The 22,500-nt window shown below is 43.7% G+C and overlaps 2 protein-coding genes across 8 annotated transcripts in view; both read right to left on the bottom strand.

Annotated features, from left to right (window-relative positions):
- The window catches only part of gmds (GDP-mannose 4,6-dehydratase), an 84,934-nt gene extending 82,836 nt beyond the window's left edge, over positions 1-2,098 (bottom strand). The window contains exon 1 of one of the 3 annotated variants that reach the window (XM_017456031.3): positions 1,874-2,098. In XM_017456031.3, coding sequence (XP_017311520.1) covers positions 1,874-1,969 — 96 coding nt within the window. In that variant the 5' untranslated portion in view covers positions 1,970-2,098. The remainder of the gene's footprint in view (positions 1-1,873) is intronic. The other 2 variants (XM_017456032.3, XM_017456033.3) reach the window with 2 other exon arrangements.
- A 1,786-nt stretch (positions 2,099-3,884) lies between these two features.
- The window catches only part of mylk4b (myosin light chain kinase family, member 4b), a 28,661-nt gene continuing 10,045 nt past the window's right edge, over positions 3,885-22,500 (bottom strand). For 2 of the 5 annotated variants that reach the window (XM_017456028.3, XM_047151078.2), the window contains exons 3-15: positions 15,385-15,469; positions 14,842-15,205; positions 14,479-14,696; positions 14,295-14,400; positions 11,736-11,829; positions 11,245-11,354; positions 10,973-11,114; positions 10,822-10,892; positions 10,596-10,724; positions 9,291-9,443; positions 9,110-9,188; positions 5,921-5,970; positions 3,885-5,646 (exon numbers count right to left, since the gene is read on the bottom strand). In XM_017456028.3, coding sequence (XP_017311517.1) covers positions 5,926-5,970; positions 9,110-9,188; positions 9,291-9,443; positions 10,596-10,724; positions 10,822-10,892; positions 10,973-11,114; positions 11,245-11,354; positions 11,736-11,829; positions 14,295-14,400; positions 14,479-14,696; positions 14,842-15,205; positions 15,385-15,469 — 1,596 coding nt within the window. In that variant the 3' untranslated portion in view covers positions 3,885-5,646; positions 5,921-5,925. Of the gene's footprint in view, positions 5,647-5,920; positions 5,971-9,109; positions 9,212-9,290; positions 9,444-9,618; positions 9,744-10,595; positions 10,725-10,821; positions 10,893-10,972; positions 11,115-11,244; positions 11,355-11,735; positions 11,830-14,294; positions 14,401-14,478; positions 14,697-14,841; positions 15,206-15,384; positions 15,470-22,459 lie in introns of those variants that run through there. The other 3 variants (XM_047151079.2, XR_006981078.2, XR_006981079.2) reach the window with 3 other exon arrangements.

The following is a 22,500-nucleotide window of genomic DNA, read 5'->3' as shown; positions in this document are numbered from 1 at the left end:
CACTTATGGAGTCACACAGCACAGCATGCTCAGCGAGAGGGTAGAAAACAGTGACGGCTTGTTTTAATGTGCACGGGGTGCCATGGCTGCTCTGAAAACAAGCCTGGGTCCAATATACCCATTCTGATCGGAAGTAGAAGGAATTTGGCAGCTCCGGTACTAAACTCAAGGGGTACACGGGGTAAGTGAGAGCAGTAGTGCGCGGTTTATGGATGCCATACCTACATCAGCACCTAGAAATCCAGATCCTGTCGACGTATTCCCGGATCATTTTAACGTACACGTTTTGAAACGTTATCGATGTTGTGGCACCGGTGAATATTCAGAAGACTTCCGGTAAACGTAAAGCTCCGTGGAGGACCAGCGTAACAGTGAAAGAGACGGCAGGAAAGCTGAACATAGGTGGAGAAAAACTAAACTTCAAACCCAATATGATCATCTATAAACAAAAGCTTTTGATTTTTACTATTAGGTTAAACAGGGCTAGACTTTCAGGGCTGTGTTACGTCATTGAACACATCTGTGCATAAATACCAGGAAATAAAATCTTCATCTTCTGATCTCAAACCCAAATGTCTTCAGTCACAGAAAAAAAACTAAACAAACAAACAAAAAAATTATATACGCAAAGGGCCAGTGTCCAAATCTAATCCCAGGGGAAATCTAATCTGGTTTTATACACAAAGGGCCAGTGTCCAAATCTAATCCCAGGGGAAATCTAATCCGGTTTTATACACAAAGGGCCAGTGTCCAAATCTAATCCCAGGGGAAATCTAATCTGGTTTTATACACAAAGGGCCAGTGTCCAAATCTAATCCCAGGGGAAATCTAATCCGGTTTTATACACAAAGGGCCAGTGTCCAAATCTAATCCCAGGGGAAATCTAATCTGGTTTTATACGCAAAGGGCCAGTGTCCAAATCTAATCCCAGGGGAAATCTAGTCCGGTCTTATACGCGAAGAGTCGGTGTGGGGGCAGGTTTTCGTTCCAATCGAGCAGGAGCCACCGAACCGAACTAATCTTCCCCACTTCCGTGTCGTAACACCCAGTGCGTTTACATGGACAACGATAATCCACTCGTAACCCGATTAAGACCATACTCTGATTAAGAAACTACCATGTAAACAGCAATTTTTAACTACCTTAATCTGATTAAGGTCATACTCGAGGTAAACACTAATCGAATTAAGACAGGTGGAGTACTCCTGTTTTAGTCGCATTATGGACGTGTATTACAGACATGTAAACACCTTAATCACATTATGAACGTCGTGTGGGAGTTTTCACCGCATTTTGCGACAGGACACGATCACACACGGCAGTGCTCAACCGTTTTACGGCGAGCAAGAGAGTTCGGCTGTGTCCCAAACCGCATACTTTCCTACTATAGGCCTGCAGTGGGGAAAAATACATGTATCTCGGCTACTATATAGACGGTAAGTACGCGGTTTGGGACACACCCACGGCTTCAAGCAGTCGTCTATTAGCATGTACAGCATGACTAATAATTAACTGCACTTAAAGCGTTCGTAATTTTTTTTTTTTTTATAAAAACACCCAAAACTGTATACGGTCCCATAACGAATCCGAACTGTATGTTGCTACGTGAAATTCTGGAGGGACATCAGACGGCGTGGCGCGGTGACGCAATGACGCGGGCTGTTCATCTAATTATGTTCTAAAACATGTAAAACGGGAACATGACAGGAGTATTCTAAAAGCGACTCATGTAAACACCTTAATGACATTATTATCTTAATCAGAGTAAGGCCAATAATTACATTACTGCTGTCCGTGTAAACGCAGCTAGTGTGTAAAATGGCTAACAGGTCGTGCAGGTGTCGCTCTGTCTGCTGGGTTACACGACTCTTACCTGCCCGGTGATGCCGGTGATGATGGCGACTTTCCTCGGCTTCTTATCACAGCCGTGTCCTGCACAACCTGGGGTCGTTCGCGCGCACTGAGCCATCGTCTACCGGTTCGGGCTGGGAATAAATGAGCTTCCGTATTTCCTCCGAAGTTATCTTTCTCTCTGTCTCAGTTCCGGACAGGTTTGTTTCTTCACGGAGCGGCAGTTTCAGACTGAAAACACCGTCGACGCGCCGCGAGAAGCCAATCAGAGAGCACGCTGGCGATGACGTACTACAATGACGTTTCTACAAGAAATACAGAGGAAGATGAATAAAGGGGGTTTGCTGTAAGTTTAGCTGAATTGCACAGCGCCCTCTATAGGACATGACCAGGCAATTCATTTCTGTTTTATCTGTATAGCTTATATTGACACAGAACTGCTCTCACCCACACACACACACACACACACACACACACACACACACACACACACACACACACTTAAAGGGATATAAATCATTACACTAAATACTAATTGTGCTGAAATGATATTCGGAATGAGGAGGAGTTTAATTGTCACTTTTCCCAGTGAGTTTTATATCCTAGGGATTCAATTTGGGCCTAATTTGTCTTAATTTGTTGCAGTTTTGTGATCTCTTATTAACCTGATCCAACTATTCAATTATTATTCAAATTAGGCAAATATGTACCACTACATTTATCTTTTTGCAGCCATGCCACCTTTCATACCCGTAGCAGTCAGTCACACAGTGTTCCTGTCGAGACAAAACGTTTTTGTGATATTAACAAACAATTCTAGCTAGTAAACTGGGACAAGTTTAACAAGTTAAGCTGGATTTAAAAACACAACTAAGTACTCTGGAACACAATTCCAGGGTTTCGACGTAGTGTAAGATAAACATCTTCAACCGGCTGAGCTGCACGCGTTTCTCTGGATTAACTGGTCTGTCTCAGATGAGTGACGTGTGTGAGATGAACTATACTGTTTCTGGAGCTATCTGATGTGTAATTAAAGGGCATCCAACCAGCAGCATATTTATATTTCCTGGTGAGAAACAGTAAAGGCTAATGTCTGCTCTTGTTTCCTGTGAATTGTGCTTCGCCCAGCAATAGCTTGTGACCATAGATTTTGGTAATGACAGTAATAATAACGTCATATCCTTGAACAAAATTAAGTCACACTGTCTGTACTTTATTAGATCTTTCAGATTCAGTTTATTGGCTACGAAGTATTATTATTTTTAAACTAGCACAGTGTCACAACCCTGTCATTAACTGTCTAGTCCGGGGGAAGTCCAGTCCAATCTTATAGCAAAGGGTCGGTGTGGGTGCAGGAGCCTCACCTGATTCCATCTGTTTAATCAGATGATCTTGGCGTTCAATAGACTCGGATATAGCTTCTGCTTAGTTAGAATGAAAACCTGCACCCACACACAGTGCTTTCCGGAAAAGACTGGACACGCCTGGTGTAGTCCGTACCTGAGGCATGGGGCAGTGCAATTCCTCCTCCAGTGGGCTTGTTGCAGTTTCCATTTTTGACCACTAGGCACATTCATTATTCTATAGAAGCAAAGTGGGGAAGTGAGCAGGTTGTCTCACAAGTGTACAACATCCAGAAAAGTGAGCAAATGATATCACCTTATATCTGTCAAATAGCATTTTTAACCGTTGGTCACTCAAACGAGCCAAGTAGTATTTCACTGTATGAGTATTTCAGTGTATGAGGACTTTATGACGAATTATATTTGTTGAACGGCTGATACATGGCCCTTGCCCCTGTGGAGGAGCTGCCACTGGTTCCACCAGTTATCTGTAATACTGGAATATCAAGCACAACATGAAAGAGGACATAATACAGCCATGAGTCTGTTTGTTTGAAATAATCCGAGGAATACAGAGCAATGGTCTATACAAGAATAACGTGATTCGTTTAACCTGCAGCTTTCGACTTGCGCTTGCACATTAGACCATTAATATCAGTATTGGTAACACGACACAACAAACTCTAATCATAAAGAACTAAAATTATTGTTTATTTTTCTCATTTAATATAGTGACATAAACAAAACAGTTCATACATATAACAAAACAGGCAGAAGAGGACTTTAACTGTGACAATGCAGGCAAAGAATCAGTAGCATGAAACATTTCAGCAACATATCTACAAAAATATATCATCATTTTAAAAACACTCAGCATGCATCTTAACACTGCTGTTCCATAATACTCATCCATGAAAAATCTGTGCGTTCTGAGCACTGCCGTATTCCCACCTGATTCAGATAATCATGATCATGTTGAAATGTTGAACTTCAAGTACGTTTAGGAAACAAAGCTGAAATAACTGATAGAAAGATTCAACTCGATACAAAACAAAAGGTAGTTTACTGTTGGGTTTGCCTTCACGGAAGGCGAGTTAAATACCCAGCAGAAAGGGAGGAGGAAAATGTGCGGCACCATCCTAATCTCAGAGCGTGATAAAGCTCGTACACTGAAAGTGTCATTTACACTTTACACAATTTCTAATTAAAGCATGTAGTTGATCAGCCAAGACATTTGCTTGTTTCGTTTTGTACTGGAGCTACAACTCTAAATTAGCAAGCGAGTAATAGGAGTTCCATTACCCATCTTTCACCTATCCATTCCCTTACCCATGTTTCACCAGTCTTTCATGCAAACATCAGCCTTAAACTCATCTAGTTATTCAGTAGTGACGCACAGACTTCTCGTCGTGGTTTAGGAAACAGTATGACACTGTAATTCTAATCGATAAACATTCTTGGGTGGAAAAGTTAACTTTCTTTTGTTTTTCACTGGAGGCAAATATCGCAAAAAAAAATAAATAAATCCATCCATCCATTTTCCAAACCACTTGTCCTACAGCAGGGGAGCACGGAGACTATCCCAAGGAACTCGGGTACGAGGCGGGGGACACCCTGGACAGGGTGCCAACCCTTCAAAGGGCACAATCACACACTATGGACAATTTGGAAATGCCAATCATACGATACATGTTTTTGGATAGGCGAAGGAACCAGAGTACATGGAGGAAACCCCCAGAACTATACATAATAACCACCAGGATTCCACTTTAATTCAGTCTTGTTACAGCATGTAGCTACGTTAAGCTTCAGTGTGAAATGATAGAAGCTAATTTAACACAACAAAACATGTCTTGGCCCATCAACTACTTTGTAGAACCATGTCATTTGTTGTTCTTGTTTATGAACTACTTCTAAATTTCTAAATTAAGTGTTTTATATCACATATATTTTGTGACTGATACAAGACAAACAATATAATGCAAAAAAAAAAAGCCAAAAGCCATGTTATTCCCATATATATATATATATATAAACAAGAAAGAAACTTGAGGAGAATGCTGGATTTGTGATATGGAGTGAAAGTAATCATGTATTCAAGCATATCAAGTCGACAGTCACTGTTATATAATGATATAGTAAAAATAAAAAGAATCATTTTTATGCCAGTATAAATATCAAATGACAAAATAAACAGTATCACAGAAATAAGACTTGTTTATAAGGTGAATTGGGTATAAGAGCAGAGTTGTGCGTACTGTCTGCTGTATGCAGCGAGCGGAGGACTGTAACACTACCGTACCTCCTGTTGTTCAGTAACAGGAGAATTAGTATCGTGTTGTAGCCTACTTATAGAGGTTATGAAATGGATATTCATTGTTGTATAGCAGCTGGTGTCCTTTCAGGTGCAGTGTTGTTGGTCCAGTTCTTCACGTGGGTAAAGATGTTTTCTCTAGAAAAAAAAATAATGTTGTAACTTAATCCCAATAATAAAAGAATTAGTCTCACACAGTGAGTCCGTATAGTCTTCAAGAGGGAATTCACTGGAATGAATAAACCTACTGACTATATGAACTTAAAGCCACATCCTTCAAACATTTTTGAGGAGGCATCACTGAAATATTATAGTAATTCGAGAAAGTTGTTAGGTATTCACTCAAAGACTTCAGTCTGTGGTCTGCAGAAAGACCCTCCTGTGTTTGGATATCTGAAGAACAGCGAGTTACCTGTTCTAGCTCTCTGGCGTAGGAGCTCGTGTGGAGTGGCACTTGTTCCTCTGCAGGAAAAAACACATTCGTCAGTATTCATACATGAACATGCTACAATGCACGAGTAATTGCTTTAGCACTACACGGCAAGCCCGGCCTGCCCTAAAATTTTGTTAAAATGCAGCAATGAAATGTTTATATATTAAAAATGTAGAAATCTGTCTATATTATTCATCTTGGTGACATTCAATATTTTAGCTAATCAATTGGTCAAATATTCCACTGCAATACTGCACTGTTATACACACAGCTTCTGTGAGGGACAGGATCAGACACAGTGAGGGACAGAGTGAGGGACAGGACGAGACAGAGTGAGGGACAGAGTGAGGGACAGAGTGAGGGACAGGACGAGAGAGAGTGAGGGACAGAGTGAGGGACAGAGTGAGGGACAGGACGAGAGAGAGTGAGGGACAGTGAGGGACACGACGGGACAGAGTGAGGGACAGGATGAGACAGTGAGGGACAGAGTGAAGGACAGGACGGGACAGAGTGAGGGACAGAGTGAGGGACAGGATGAGAGAGTGAGGGACAGGATGAGACAGTGAGGGACAGAGTGAGGGACAGGACGGGACAGAGTGAGGGACAGGATGAGAGAGTGAGGGACAGGACGGGACAGAGTGAGGGACAGGATGAGACAGAGTGAGGGACAGAGTGAGGGACAGAGTGAGGGACAGGACGAGAGAGAGTGAGGGACAGAGTGTGGGACACAGTGAGGGACAGGGCGGGACAGAGTGAGGGACAGGACGAGAGAGAGTGAGGGACAGGATGAGACAGAGTGAGGGACAGGATGAGAGAGTGAGGGACAGGACGAGACAGAGTGAGGGACAGGACGAGAGAGAGTGCGGGACAGGACGGGACAGAGTGAGGGACAGTGTGAGGGACAGGATGAGACAGAGTGAGGGACAGAGTGAGGGACAGGACGGGACAGGATGGGACAGAGTGAGGGACAGGACGAGAGAGAGTGAGGGACAGTATGAGAGAGTGAGGGACAGAGTGAGGGACAGAGTGAGGGACAGGATGAGAGAGTGAGGGACAGGACGGGACAGAGTGAGGGACAGGATGAGACAGAGTGAGGGACAGAGTGAGGGACAGAGTGAGGGACAGGACGAGAGAGAGTGAGGGACAGAGTGTGGGACACAGTGAGGGACAGGGCGGGACAGAGTGAGGGACAGGACGAGAGAGAGTGAGGGACAGGATGAGACAGAGTGAGGGACAGGATGAGAGAGTGAGGGACAGGACGAGACAGAGTGAGGGACAGGATGAGAGAGAGTGCGGGACAGGACGGGACAGAGTGAGGGACAGTGTGAGGGACAGGATGAGACAGAGTGAGGGACAGAGTGAGGGACAGAGTGAGGGACAGGACGGGACAGGATGGGACAGAGTGAGGGACAGGACGAGAGAGAGTGAGGGACAGTATGAGAGAGTGAGGGACAGAGTGAGGGACAGAGTGAGGGACAGGATGAGACAGAGTGAGGGACAGGATGGGACAGAGTGAGGGACAGAGTGAGGGACAGAGTGAGGGACAGGATGGGACAGAGTGAGGGACAGAGTGAGGGACAGAGTGAGGGACAGAGTGAGGGACAGGACGGGACAGGATGGGACAGAGTGAGGGACAGGACGAGACAGAGTGAGGGACAGGATGGGACAGAGTGAGGGACAGAGTGAGGGACAGAGTGAGGGACAGGATGGGACAGAGTGAGGGACAGGATGGGACAGAGTGAGGGACAGAGTGAGGGACAGAGTGAGGGACAGGACGAGAGAGTGAGGGACAGGATGAGACAGAGTGAGGGACAGAGTGAGGGACAGAGTGAGGGACAGGACGGGACAGAGTGAGGGACAGGACGAGAGAGAGTGAGGGACAGGATGGGACAGAGTGAGGGACAGAGTGAGGGACAGGATGGGACAGAGTGAGGGACAGGATGGGACAGAGTGAGGGACAGAGTGAGGGACAGAGTGAGGGACAGGACGAGAGAGTGAGGGACAGGATGAGACAGAGTGAGGGACAGAGTGAGGGACAGAGTGAGGGACAGGACGGGACAGAGTGAGGGACAGGACGAGAGAGAGTGAGGGACAGTATGAGAGAGTGAGGGACAGAGTGAGGGACAGAGTGAGGGACAGGATGAGACAGAGTGAGGGACAGGATGGGACAGAGTGAGGGACAGAGTGAGGGACAGAGTGAGGGACAGAGTGAGGGACAGGATGGGACAGAGTGAGGGACAGAGTGAGGGACAGAGTGAGGGACAGAGTGAGGGACAGGACGGGACAGGATGGGACAGAGTGAGGGACAGGACGAGAGAGAGTGAGGGACAGTATGAGAGAGTGAGGGACAGAGTGAGGGACAGAGTGAGGGACAGGATGAGACAGAGTGAGGGACAGGATGGGACAGAGTGAGGGACAGAGTGAGGGACAGAGTGAGGGACAGGATGGGACAGAGTGAGGGACAGAGTGAGGGACAGAGTGAGGGACAGGATGGGACAGAGTGAGGGACAGAGTGAGGGACAGAGTGAGGGACAGGACGGGACAGGATGGGACAGAGTGAGGGACAGGACGAGACAGAGTGAGGGACAGGATGGGACAGAGTGAGGGACAGAGTGAGGGACAGAGTGAGGGACAGGATGAGAGAGTGAGGGACAGGATGAGACAGAGTGAGGGACAGAGTGAGGGACAGAGTGAGGGACAGGACGGGACAGAGTGAGGGACAGGACGAGAGAGAGTGAGGGACAGTATGAGAGAGTGAGGGACAGAGTGAGGGACAGAGTGAGGGACAGGATGAGACAGAGTGAGGGACAGGATGGGACAGAGTGAGGGACAGAGTGAGGGACAGAGTGAGGGACAGGATGGGACAGAGTGAGGGACAGAGTGAGGGACAGAGTGAGGGACAGGACGAGAGAGTGAGGGACAGGATGAGACAGAGTGAGGGACAGAGTGAGGGACAGAGTGAGGGACAGGACGGGACAGAGTGAGGGACAGGACGAGAGAGAGTGAGGGACAGAGTGAGGGACAGAGTGAGGGACAGGACGAGAGAGAGTGAGGGACAGGATGAGAGAGTGAGGGACAGGACAAGAGAATGAGGGACAGGATGAGACAGAGTGAGGGACAGAGTGAGGGACAGGATGGGACAGAGTGAGGTGAGGTGTAGGTGCTTACTTTCTGATGCAGTCGATAGTGAAGTGATCGGTCAGACAGCCAGGGATGTTTCAGTGACTGAGATGCACTCATCCGCCAACTATATTGAACACAAGCATTAATCTGCAAACGAATGCACACAATTATAATGAACAATAACACACACACACACACACACACACACACACACAAAACGCCTTACCTCTTGCTCTTAATGAGTAGGCGTGTTATGAAGTCTTTGGCTTCTTCAGAGATATCTGCAAACTCAGCCTCTTCAAAGTTCCACTTACATTCTAGGATGTTATTCAGCGTCTCATTGTCATCATCACCCAGGAAAGGAGAGAGACCGCTTAGCCTACATGTGGGAGAAGACGAAGAAGAAGAAGAAGACTACAACTTGCATCTAAAATAAAATAAAACAGTAAAATGTAGACTTAAAATAAAAAATAGACTTATAAATAAATTCCATTTCATAAAGTTTCTTATAAATAAAGTTTATTTGAATAAACTTAGAAAGTATGTAATGTAACCTATTTATGTTTGAGATTAGTTCTCCCAGTTTTAGATTACTGCACAACAGCAGGTCCCTGGTGACTTGTGGGATCTCGTGAAGCTGTCACATGCTTAATAGTAGATATGCAAAGTTCTTATAAACCTTAGAAAGAACACAGGAGAATGATTATGTCATATTTTTGGAGGTCCCGGAGAACAATCAATGGCTTCCATCATTCTTAAATAAAAGCTGAAATTCTTTTTACTGAAACGCCATTTGAACACAAAGCCAAACCGAACCCACATGAGACAAGGGCTTTAATCAGGGGGTTTAATCAGGACATCCCAAAGATCACTCTGGCAGGAGTCTAGAGGACTTGTGTCTACACTTCATAACAGGACACTGTACGGTTAGTACAGGACACAGCAGGTTCCAGCCCGTGTCAGGTGGTTACAGCTCGGGGGCGGTTAATTGGCGAGATTACCACCGCACATACTAACTCGGGAGACACTCTTACACGAGTGCCAGCTCCTCGCTGCGGACCTCTAATACTTCACCCTGATAAATACAGCGTCATCCGAACGTCCAGATCTTCTGCTACAACGCTCACGATATGCAGATCGAGATCTTACAGCCTAAAGTTCTCCGGAACATGCAGTGAAATGAAATTCAGCTTGGAAAATATCCTATATAGCAACCGGGTAACTATACAGATTCCACGACAAATATCAAATCAGACAACTATCATCCAAGAGCTTTGAATACATTTTCCTCTAATTCCTCATTTCTCTCCCCTGATTGGCTGTGGTAACTGCGTGTTCAAGCTTCTTTCCTGTCTGACGCTGAGGGGTGATGACATTCTATGTATCTGAGGATTGTCAGTGCTATAGTCTTTCAAGAATAGCATATTATGGAGTATTTTTATTGCCAAACTCTATAATCTTTTCATGTTTAGCAGAAAAACAACTGTAGCTTTAAGGACTCGTAATAAATCAAAATGTTCTTTGGACTCACAGCATGTAGGTAATGACTCCTAAGCTCCACATATCTGTTGGGAAGGAGACAAACTCATAGTTGATCACCTCAGGTGCAAGGAACTCAGGAGTGCCAAAATTCACTCGGAGCTTCTCCCTCGGTTTATATCTGACGATGGGGAAGAGTTCGAGTATAAAAGAGAAGGCAGGGAGATGGAGATGACACGGCCGGCGTACGAGCCGATAATTCCACTCAGTGTACTCACCTTCTGGCCAGACCGAAGTCGATGATCTTGATTTTATTTGTTTCTCGACTCACACACAGTATATTTTCCGGCTGGAAAAAGCATCAAAGGTTCATTTGAATTTCCGTGTGAGTGACTCGTGTATGAAAGTTGGCTGGTAAGCGTGCACTACCTTCAAGTCAAGGTGCAGTATGTACATCTTGTGCATGTACTGCAGCCCCTCTGTGATCTGTCTGATTAACAACACCGTGTCCAATTCGGTCAAGTTGTAATTCTCATCGATGATGCGGTCAAATAATTCTCCTCCCTCGACACTGAGATCACACACACACACACACACACACACACACACACACACACACACACACACACACACACACACACGTATATGAATGTACACAATGTAATATCCTGTGATTTTGATGTATGTCTTTATTTACTTACTACTCCATGACGAGCGTGATATCATTACGAGACTCATAAGCAGCATAGAGCTGGATGAGGCTAGCATGGTTCAGCTGATTCATAACCTCGATCTCACTTTTCACCACTTCCTGAGAAGGCAAGATAAGTACACGAACCATACATCAAGCAGATTATTAGAGAAATGTGTATTCATTTTTTAAATGATATGCAGTGTGTTCAATATAGTACACAGGTGTGTGTATATATATATATAGTATAGTATAATATCCAGCGATGACATGCAAGCATGTAAGCCAGGGGTGTTCGGTCTTATCCGCGAAGGCCCGGTGTGGTGTGTGTGCAGGTTTTCATTCCGATCGAGCAGGAGCCACACCTGATTCCACCTGTTTAATCAGTTGATCTTGGCTTTCAGTAGACTCAGGTGTGGCTTCTGCTTGATCGGAACGAAAACCTGCACCACACCGGTGCTTTCAGTACAAGACTGAACAGTCCTGATGTAAGCGATTTACCTTCTCCTTCTGATTCCGGGTTTTGATGATCTTGGCAGCCAGTGTGAGGCCAGAGGTATTCTCCACACACTTATGGACCATTCCAAAGCGCCCACTACCGAAACCAAGCACATTTTACACCAGGAGGTTAAAGATTTACCAGAAATCTTGCACTGGTTTAAACCATCACTTCTGTATTTCAGTAAGGCCATTCCTGATTAAATGTCATGCCTGCGATATTTCAGCAGGTACCATGACACTCGAGAACATTACGCAGGATGGGGAGTTAATGCTAGATGTGAAAGATTAGGTTTTGAAGTTCTACCTAGCCTCGTGGTTTATACTTTCGTCACAGTAAAAAGAAATAAAGATATTGCCGAATACAAGAGACCAGAGAGTTTGTAAGACTGCTCTCTCTCTCTCTGTTTCTCTCTCTCTCTCACGTCTCTCGCTTTCTCGCTCTCTCTCTCTCTGTCACTCTCTCTCTCACGTCTCTCGCTTTCTCGCTCTCTCTCTCTCTGTTTCTCTCTCTCTCTCTCACGTCTCTCGCTTTCTCGCTCTCTCTGTCTCTCTCTCTCTGTCTCTCTCTCTCTCACATCTCTCTCTCGCTCATCTCTCTCTCTCTCTCTCTCACTCTCTCTCATGTCTCTCGCTTTCTCGCTGTCTCTCTCTCTGTGTCTCTCTCTGTCTCTCTCTCTGTCTCTCTCTCCCTCACATCTCCCTCTCTCTCTCTCTCACGTCTCTTGCTCTCTCTCTCGCTCATCTCTCTCTCTCTCACATCTCTCGCGCTCTCTGTCTCTCTCTCTGTCTCTCTCTCTCACACACACCTGTCTCTCTCTTTCTCACACACACCTGTCTCTCTCTCACCTCTCTCTCTCTCTCTCTCTCACACACACACACACCTGTCTCTCTCTCTCTGTCTGTCGCTTTCTCTCTCATACTTGTCTCTTTCTCTCACACACCTGTCTCTCTCTCTCTCTCTCACACACACACACACACACACACACACACACACAAACACACACATACCTGTCTCTCTCTCTCTCACACACACACACACACCTGTCTCTCTCTCACACCTGTCTCTCTCTCTCACACCTGTCTCTCTCGCCTTCATTTTATGCCATTTGCACCTGAACGTTGTAAGATTGGGATTCTATACAAGGCCAGCCAGTTCGACAGCAAGGCCATCCTATTCTTGAGACAGCAGGATCCATCTTATACAAAGCTCAGCAATGAACAGTACTATACACCAGATAGTGAACACAAGGACACCAAGAAAAATGCTTTCGCCAGTAGCTTAAAGACATGAATAAAATTCCATGCAAAGTGTCTGGAGCACAGAGAACTTGAAAGTGTGCAGGAAAGCTGTTGAACAGGAATGGGGTGGAAACCAGAATATCAAGTTCCCTTTCAGTGAACGACACTGGAACGTGGAACATCTTTGCAAGAATATTCACAAAACATTGGACTTTGTTTGAACTAAAGAAGCGAAACAGGAAATTATACAAAGGCACAGAAATCCCATATGGGAATTTCCTATGAGAAATAAGAGATCTGTACAACACAAACACAGAATGCTGGGAAAGCTAACAGAAGCAAGCTTCGGAAATCCTTGGCTACAGAAAAGAATCACACAATCCCGCACCAGCTAATATACTTTGGGACACGATTGTTATTATAACTTCTGTGGTGCAATTTCGTTAGTATACAGGAGTGTTTGCTGGTCCGTGATTCTCTAAACAGTCTTTTGTAGGCAAGGATTTCCTGACTTTTTCCTGGCTACTGATGAAGTAAGGAGAATAAATTCAATCAGGCCGAGGAAACCGAAGAAGAAACAGCACACAATCACATATTCTCAATACCAGTTCATAAAGGAGATAAATGCCTACACAAAGGCAAATTCAAGCCCAAACACAGGAAAACACGGCACACTGATATCCAAGAGAGAAAACAAGACAGGGGAGCACATCATAGAAATCAGTCTGAGCTTTCCTTGCCTGTAATTACGGGAAAATTATCCACCTGACCTCCTACCAACTGAGACCTAATCCACCACAGAATGAAACACACACAATATTGACATTTTGAAGATATTGTAGCGTCTAGAGCGCAGGGTGGCTTAATGGTCAGCACTAAGGTTAGTGGTTCGCCTCACACCTCCAGGGTCGGGGGTTCGATTCCCGTGGCCCTGTGTGTGCGGAGTTCTCATTCTCCCCGTGCTGCGGGGGTTTCCTCCGGGTACTCCGGTTTCCTCCCCCAGTCCAAACACATGCATGGTAGGCTGATTGGCGTGTGTAAAGTGTCCGTAGTGTGTGAATGGGTGTGTGAGTGTGTATGTGATTGTGCCCTGCGATGGACTGGCACCCTGTCCAGGGTGTACCCCGCCTTGTGCCCCATGCTCCCTGGGATAGTCTCCAGGTTCCCCGTGACCCTGAAGGATAAGCGGTGTAGAAGATGGATGGATGTTTCTTCAAAGATTCCCTGTGCATTGGTCATAGGGTTTTCGATATATTACTGCATCCATACATACAACCATCAGCGTATACTGTATTGTCTTTCTGCTGTTCTGTAGCTCACCCTCCAAGCACTTCCTCTCTGTTGACGGTGTAATAGGTAGCTATCTGTTGGGTTTTGGTTGTCACCAAACGGTGCTCAAAGGGTGCTGGAGGAGGAGGCGAGCAATCTGGAGGACAGAGCAAGAAGGAGAAATAAGAGAACCGTCCAAATAAACAGTCCGAGGTCATTGTAGCACATCTTATACCTAAGATGTACTCTTCAGGCACTGGTTCTACTTCTTCCCTCTCCTCCTCAGGTTTCTCTGGTTCCACATCTGATGCTCCCACTCCAGGCTTCTTTTCTTCCTCACTTTGTTCCACCTCCTCTGACCTTTCCTCCACTCGGCTTTTCTTGAGGTCATCTTTCTCCAGATTCTCGACTCGTCTCTTAGTATGGGCGATCAGCTCCATGTGTTCGTTATTGCTACACAAACACACAGCACACGCGCATTAAGAAAAGAAAAGATTGAAGATTTTCCAGATTGAAGATTCGAGTGAAAATATTACTTCTTCCAAATAGTGTCATCGGTTCTGTTAAAGATAAAGTTTTATTAGTCATGTTTGAGTACCTTTCCTGAGGGACCGCATGGTCTTGACTAAACTCACAGGGTGATAGGAGTAAAGATGGCGCCTCTGGAACACTCAAGCCATTCTCTCTTTCTATTCTCTGATTCATTTCCTCTTTGTTTGTCTCTGTTTCCTCATTCAACCTGGATTCTGTGAGAATATCTTTATCTTCCTCACTGCCCTCTTTTTCCTTCTCCGCCTGCAGCTCTTCTGTATCACTCTCCTTCTCAGTTTGTGCTTCTTTCTCATTTTGAATAAAGTCCAGAAGTCCTGTTTTGCTAGCGTCAACTTCAGCACTGCCATGGGAAAGGCTGGTGTTCTGTTGATTGAGCATTTGCACCTTTTCCAAGTCATCCCGGGCTGCACCTTAAAAGAAATAAAACCACAGCGTTTCTATAGTCATGGGCCATATTTCCATCTTAATGATGATGCCAGGCTTGTCATGGACCAGATCTGTGCGTTCAGAGTTAAATCTGCATCATCAAACATCATTAACCACCCTAGAAACGTACCAGCTGAAACATAGCAGTCGGATTTGCAGTTACCTGTTACATCTGGAGGTTTCTTCTTCTGTGATGTCAACAGCTTTAAGCACACGCTTGGCTTCTCCTTGCATTCCTTCTCTTTCAGCTGTATAGGGCCAAAGAAAAGAGAGAACATCCAAGAAACCTTTTTAAAAAAACATACGAAAGCTTTAAAAACTGAATGTAAGGCATCTGGAAAGTAGACGGCTTGCGGTAGACATCATACTTTAGTCAGTTTTCAAATGATATCACGTTAAATGATAACGCAAAACCAAAGTATTATCATTTCTTACCAGACGCACTCTTCTGCTGTCCATAACAAACGATAAGATCATTGACTAAAGGACTAAATAGAGTAAGATATAACAATGATAGCAACAGGTTTAAAATACATACTCTCTTCTGAACCATATGTGTGTACTCAAGGTTGCCTTTGACAGAGTAAAATAATATTAAGTTATTTAAAACCATACAGATACTGTACATGCAAACATGAAAAAGCAATAGAAATAGAAAAATAGGTGACAGACAGATATATATTATATATATAATAGACATATTGTGTAAATCAAATGGCAAAAACCATTTTCTCAAAACTGAATCCTTTTTCAAACGCAGGTTGTACTGCTACAAGATGTGGGATGTTAAAGGGCTCGATGCAAGGCACTGTACACACAAATGCACAGGCTCTTGTGAAAGTAAATTTAGAGCCACGGGCAGACGGTTCATCTGCTCAGCTGTCTCTCTAGACTTTGCAGAGATTATAGAACATAAATGCCATGTTCTTAATTAAATGTACAACTAGCTTACAGCCATCCATTTTCCATATTGCTTATCCTACGCAGGGTCATGGGGGAGCCTGGAGTCTATCCCAGGGATCTCAGGATACAAGGCTGGGGACTCCATAGACAGGGTGCCAACCCATTGCCGGACACATCACAGGGCAGACGTATTCACACACCATGGACAATCTGGAAATGCCATTCGACCTACAACACATGTCTTTGGATTGAGGGAGGAAACCGGAACCGCCTGAAGAACAGGGAGAGCATGCAAGTTCTGCACACACACGACGGAGGCAGGATTCGAGTCCCCAACCGCGGAGCTGCGAGGCACCACGCTTTAACCTTATACTAATACCTAGGTGTGTATTTTTAAAGAGTTTGCTGAATTGACTGTGTTTGAGCACCTCAGGTGATGAACCTCACCCCACCTGATGAACTCTGGTCAGCAGTTGCTCCAAGGCAATCTAGTCTCTAAGCCTTCTGATTGGTCTGTTTATTTATTATCTCCACGCTATTAAGACACGTTACTTAACATCCGCTCTATGTTCTTCTTACAGGCTTGCTCACACCCGATCGTGTCCAGACGACTCACGGCTGACTTCGGAAGCGCCAGGAGCATGTCTGTGTGTGCATACTTTTATGTGTTTTATGGCTGTAGGTGTATGCGTTGGTGTGTTTTCCACCAGGATGTCTTCGTCATTCAGGACAGGACCCAAGTCCTGCTGCTAAACACACAGACAGGACACGTGACAGAGCCGAGTAAACAAAGATTTGACGTGGACAAGTTGGATGAAATTCAATGAGGACGTTTAGCTATTTTAATCAATTGAATCATAGCATCCTTTTGGAATAAAGGACCTAATCTTTTACTCAAGAAGAAAAAAAAAGCCTCATAAAAGCCATTGTAACGAAAGGTTTCATGCTTGTAAATTTGTAGCAATTTGCATAACTCAATTCGAACAAAAAATTAGGTTTGTGGTGGGTTTAGTCCCGGCAACTTTTCTGCTAAATAAAATGCCCATGTTCATTCATATCATAAATCATATGGCTTGTTTGTAATGAAATTATTATTATTATTATTATTATTATTATTATTATTATTATTATTATTATTATTATTATTATTAAGCATGCTGTGAATGTACAGCACACTGTGAAGGTGCAGAGGCTGTTAGACTGTCATTTACCACAGTTGTACAGGGGCTTTACTTTGACCTGCCCAGACTGAGTCCCTGTAATAAACACCCCTCATGCTATAATGCAACTTAATAGCCTGAATTAATAAAGTACCAAAAGGACCACATAAAGACCTTATAATAGCCCGGACATCATGTACCAGTTAGTGCCTGTACTCTGAATGTGATGGCGTCTGAATGAGAAAGTGGATTCGATTCCTACATGTCCTGACGTGTTTTATTTCTCACATACCATAGCGATGTTGAATTTATCCATGAACAAGCTGTGCTTTTTAATAGTTTATAGATACATTTAATGTTGTGGAACGTCCATGAGAAAAGTTAGTTCATGTTAGTACTTACATTAGAGCAGCTATTAATAGAGAGGTCAGAGGAGAATGGCCAGACGGGTTCAAGCTGACAGGAAGTCTACAGTAACTCAAATCAACGCTGTTTACAAGCACGGGCATGATGGGCTACAACAGCAGAAGTGTCTTACTGCAGACTTCCTGTAAGAGGTGTACGGCTGTTCCTATTATAGGGGCGTAACTGAATATGAATACGTTATTTGGTTTGTCCAGATAATGTGTTGTAGACAAATACATATAGTTAGGAATATCAGGTACACTCTTTGTTGTTGTTGTTTTAAGGTTCAGGGCATCTGGTTGAGACTGCGGGTGAACATCAGGACTGGAAAGTCACTGGACATGGCAGTAAAGTCGTATGAGTGGGAGGTTTTTACTTCCATACTTCAAACTGCACAAGTATGAAACTTGCGAGACAAAGACAACATTCATTATGAGGGAAAAAAAGGGGGGTTTTCCCCTTGTGAGTGTTTTACTCCGGTAGCCCCACGTGTTTCTTACCAACTGGCCCAGAATCCACTTTTTTTTGTCACAAAAAAAGGCTGGAAAGAAAATATTTTCTGACAAAGATATTACAAATTATTCAAGCAAATAGTTCATTTATACATTTATCTAGATAAATTCATCCGGAATGAATTCTTATTTTAATTGTCCTCAGTAAAACCTGACCATGATTCACCAATGGAGGGCAGCAGATATGCGCGCACACACACACACACACACACACACACACACACACAAAGGATTCCATGACACCCTATAAACTTGGTGTTGTACAGAATAGCTCTTTAACTACTTGTAATGACTCCGTGTCACTCAGGCACTCATTCACTGATCCACATGCAGGTTAAGAGTGTTAGCATTCGTGTGTGTAACAGAAGAAGAAATTTGGTATATCTATAGTAATGGAAGGTGTGTGTGTGTGTGTGTGTGAGTGTGTGTGTGTGTGTTCAACATCTATAAAACAGTTATTGGTTCAGTAGTAACCAAAGACCAGAGCAGGAATGATGTGACATTATCATATGTCGTTATCGTTATGTTTAACTCAACCAGTTTAAAATCTTCCTGACTTTACAAGGTTTGTAAACTGCATAGTGTTTATGGATTGAAGTGAGTGTGTGTGTGTGTGTGTGTGTGTGTGTGTGTGTGTGTGTGTGTGTGTTCAGAGAATGTGATTGTTTGTATAAGATAGGTTAAGGTTCAAGTAAGTGTACAGAGAGGTCGAGTGCTATTTTAGTGTATGGGAGGGTAGAAGAAGGTAACTGAATCTCTTCCCAACCCCCACTCTCCTTTCTTTTCTCTCTCAACACATCTCGCTGGACTCAATTTATTTGATGTAATTGATATGTGCACTGACAGGCGCCACCTCCTCTGTGCAAAACCCAGCGGGCAAGTGTGGGGAGTAGAAACGTATGTGCTGACGTGGGGGAGCCCCTGGGAACCTCTGGCAAACCCTTGTCCAATGATGAAAGCGGGCGTCTGGCACGCGGGGGATAAACACATCACCGCTCGCTATACTGCAGCCACTACTGCTAATATCTCTCCCAAATGTGACATTGGGAATGTGATCGAATAGGATTGCAGATGGTTAATGGTCTATAAGGGCCGAACAGTCAGATGTAGTTTAATCACAGATTCTGACCTGCTCACTTAAGCATATATAATTAACTGTGATCGTAGCTGAGACTGTAATTGTTATTTTCTCTCGGTGTCAGGTGTCAGGTTCTATTTTATTTCATTTGCATTTTTTTAAAAAACATTTTATTTGATTTTATTAGAGGACCAAAGTGTAAACAACACATCTGTTATTTTTTAACAAATCTTTGTGTGGAAATGTACTAACACGCTGACTGTGTTGAAAACAATCCAAAATGTGTTGTCCTTAACTAGATATGCTAGATAGGTGTGTTTAAAAATGAACACGTGATGTGTTAAATATTTATAACATAAGTATTCCGTTACAGTTACAAATGACTTCATGAAAAATGTCACCAGTAACGTGATCCAAGTTTCACAACATGAAAGTAATGTTATCTGATCACTTTTGGATTACTTCAAGGTCACATATGCAAATAAAATCAAGAAAAAAGCAACATGATCTAAAATTCTTTGATTTAGAGCTTAAAAACATTAAAAAGAAAATACATTTTAAAAAAGGATCGCTGTCCACGATGCGGGTAACATTATATCACAGCAGCTAGGGTCACCCATGTTCTGGTTTTCCAAAAAGAGGACAATTTGGGAGTATCACTCGTTTTACATTTTATTCTACATTCTTTTGAACATCCATGGAATAAAATAAAATATTAGATGCTACGAGTGTATCTTCTACCTTCATTTACACATTTGAATGACTATGTAATATGAAACAACGTGATCACATGAAATTAAAAATGACTGTATATGGCCGTGGGCGTTGTTTCGGCTCGGGACAGATGTCATTTGCTGCTATTGTCAAGCAACCGTTTGATGTCGTACACAACACCGCTTCACTTTCGCGCATTCGCTGAGAGAAGGCTAACGGTTGACAGGCAGGAATTTGGCCAATAGTTGCTGCAAGCCTTTTATAATCGACCAATTGGTGTGTGATGAATTACAGAGTGGGGTTAAACATGCGCACACACGATGCAGTATTAGACCATAAGCACATCATAATGAAACTAAAGCCGAGTCCCAGACATTTTCCTCAAATTTTTAAATCCCGGCCGGACGTTTTTTTTTAAGGTCCGAAAAAGAGGACATGTCCAAGAAAAAGAAGACGCATGGTTACCCTAACATAAACATTTCAGAGAACGATGTGTGTTCATTTCTACCAAGTGAACTTCAAGCAGTCATATTGTGTTAAGTCAAAAGATTCATTTCTTTGGCTTTAAATGAAAAAAAAGAGAGATGTAATCCTGATAGTATTCCCCTTTTTTAAAATTTTTTATTTAATTTAATTTTTTTACAAAATGCACCTGTAATCTGATCACTTTGTTTTTTGACATAACTGTAACAGATTTCCGTTACCATTTCCCTGTATTCCGTTGCTCCCCAAGCCTGAAAATAACACACAGCATGTGTTAAATGTACTAACACACGGATTGTGTTGAAAGCAACACAACGAGTTGCCCTTAACTAGTCACGCAGGTGTGTTAAAAATGAAAACACGATGTGTTATTTTAAGAGTGTAGAACACAGGGCCACCTGCTTCTGACAGTCAGTGGTAAGAGACCTGCGCTCAGCACTTCTGATGACCCTATTCCACCTGAACACAATGTTCTCCACATACTTTTGAGCTCATAACTTATACAGAATAGACTGTGTAAGTTCACAGCACGGAATAGTTTCAACTCTAATTTCTCACGATAAATTCCACAAACTGTATGCAAACGCCTCCATGTCCTACTCAGAAAATCCCAAAGAGATAATCACCAGGCTGCAATTCTGGCCTGAAGTATCACACTCCCCCAGGCCACCCCATACACACACAACAAGTCTTCAGACCACCGATCACCTACTATAAAGCACACTTACTGAAAAAATTTAACTTTAATTGATACCTTTAAATTAACCTCAGCTCCCCTCTCCTATCGAACATATGACATGAGTAGGCCTGTCACAAGGCACAGCTAGCTAACTGACTATAAATGTTGTCTGCTACATTCAGTTTACGTTACGTTATAGGAGCTAGCTCGATATCCCGAGGCTATTTGCGCAGGTGACGAAGCTTACCGTTTATTAAAGCGCTTCATTTTTATACCGAGATTGTAAAATATCCACTGACTTTCCGAACGAATAGCTGGAAAACATCTGTGCAGCTGTGTATCCTAATAACGTCGATTATGCACCTAGTTGTGGTCTTTACTTGCTAGATAGTGATAATGCAGTTAATTCAGCCTAATTAACTAACTTTAGCAACATGCTTGCAGATCAGACTGAACTGCAGTTGAAGTTACGTAAAAAACGGCCTGGGATGTTGTAGCATCCACATGAAGGGCTTTTCCTTTTCCTCCCTTTACCATCGCTGCTCCACCTGTCTGCTTCCTGCTGTCTGTTTCACGTTGCTTTTATTTACGGACGCTAGATGGAAATAAGGCCAACGATGACCGATAGCGTTGCAAGACTAGCGGGTTCATACAGTATTATACTTTTCATTATGCGATTGCATAGAGTTGCATTATACAGCCGTACTTTTGTGGAACGAGGCTCTCACCTCTGCTCGTGCGTGCTTTATTCAGGTCATGTTCGAAACCTCAAGAAGGTTTCCCAAAGAATGCTAGGAATTTGCAGGTTTTATCACGCCAGGTTAATGTACAGAGAACACCTTCATGCAAATACGAGAAAGAAATGGAACGAAGCGCACAACGCCCGAGACAGTCGCACGTCCCAAAATGATGCTATTTGACTGCTTAATTGGCTTTTACAGTGACGTGTTCACTTCGGAAAAGTAGCAAAAATCTGCGCAACACTGCGGAGACTCACCAATAAACCTGCTGACCCATATCACATGATGATTGTGCTTCTGAATGTCTGAACCATTCGACTCAGATCACTGAGAAACCAAAGCAGCACGGAGGTTTCCACAGCTCACATGCTACGTGCTGTTAGACCATCAAACATACAATAATGCATCTGTACTGTTGTTTATAAAAACAAAAACGGTATAGGTCGTACTGTGCATCGCATGGATTTCGTATAAATTCAGCACTAATATTTCAATCCTCTACACTCTCATTCAGTACACACGTTGCCGTATGTAAGTGTGGGGATAACAGAGCATGTGTATTACCTGCGAGTAAAGTGATGTGCTTCCTGTCGATTTATCCCGTT

The sequence above is a fragment of the Ictalurus punctatus genome, chromosome 25 (genome assembly GCF_001660625.3).
Source record: "Ictalurus punctatus breed USDA103 chromosome 25, Coco_2.0, whole genome shotgun sequence".
NCBI classification, from domain to species: Eukaryota; Metazoa; Chordata; class Actinopteri; order Siluriformes; family Ictaluridae; genus Ictalurus; species Ictalurus punctatus.
The sequence above is the reverse complement of the archived record's forward strand: the minus strand, read 5'-3'. Positions and strand labels throughout refer to the sequence as shown.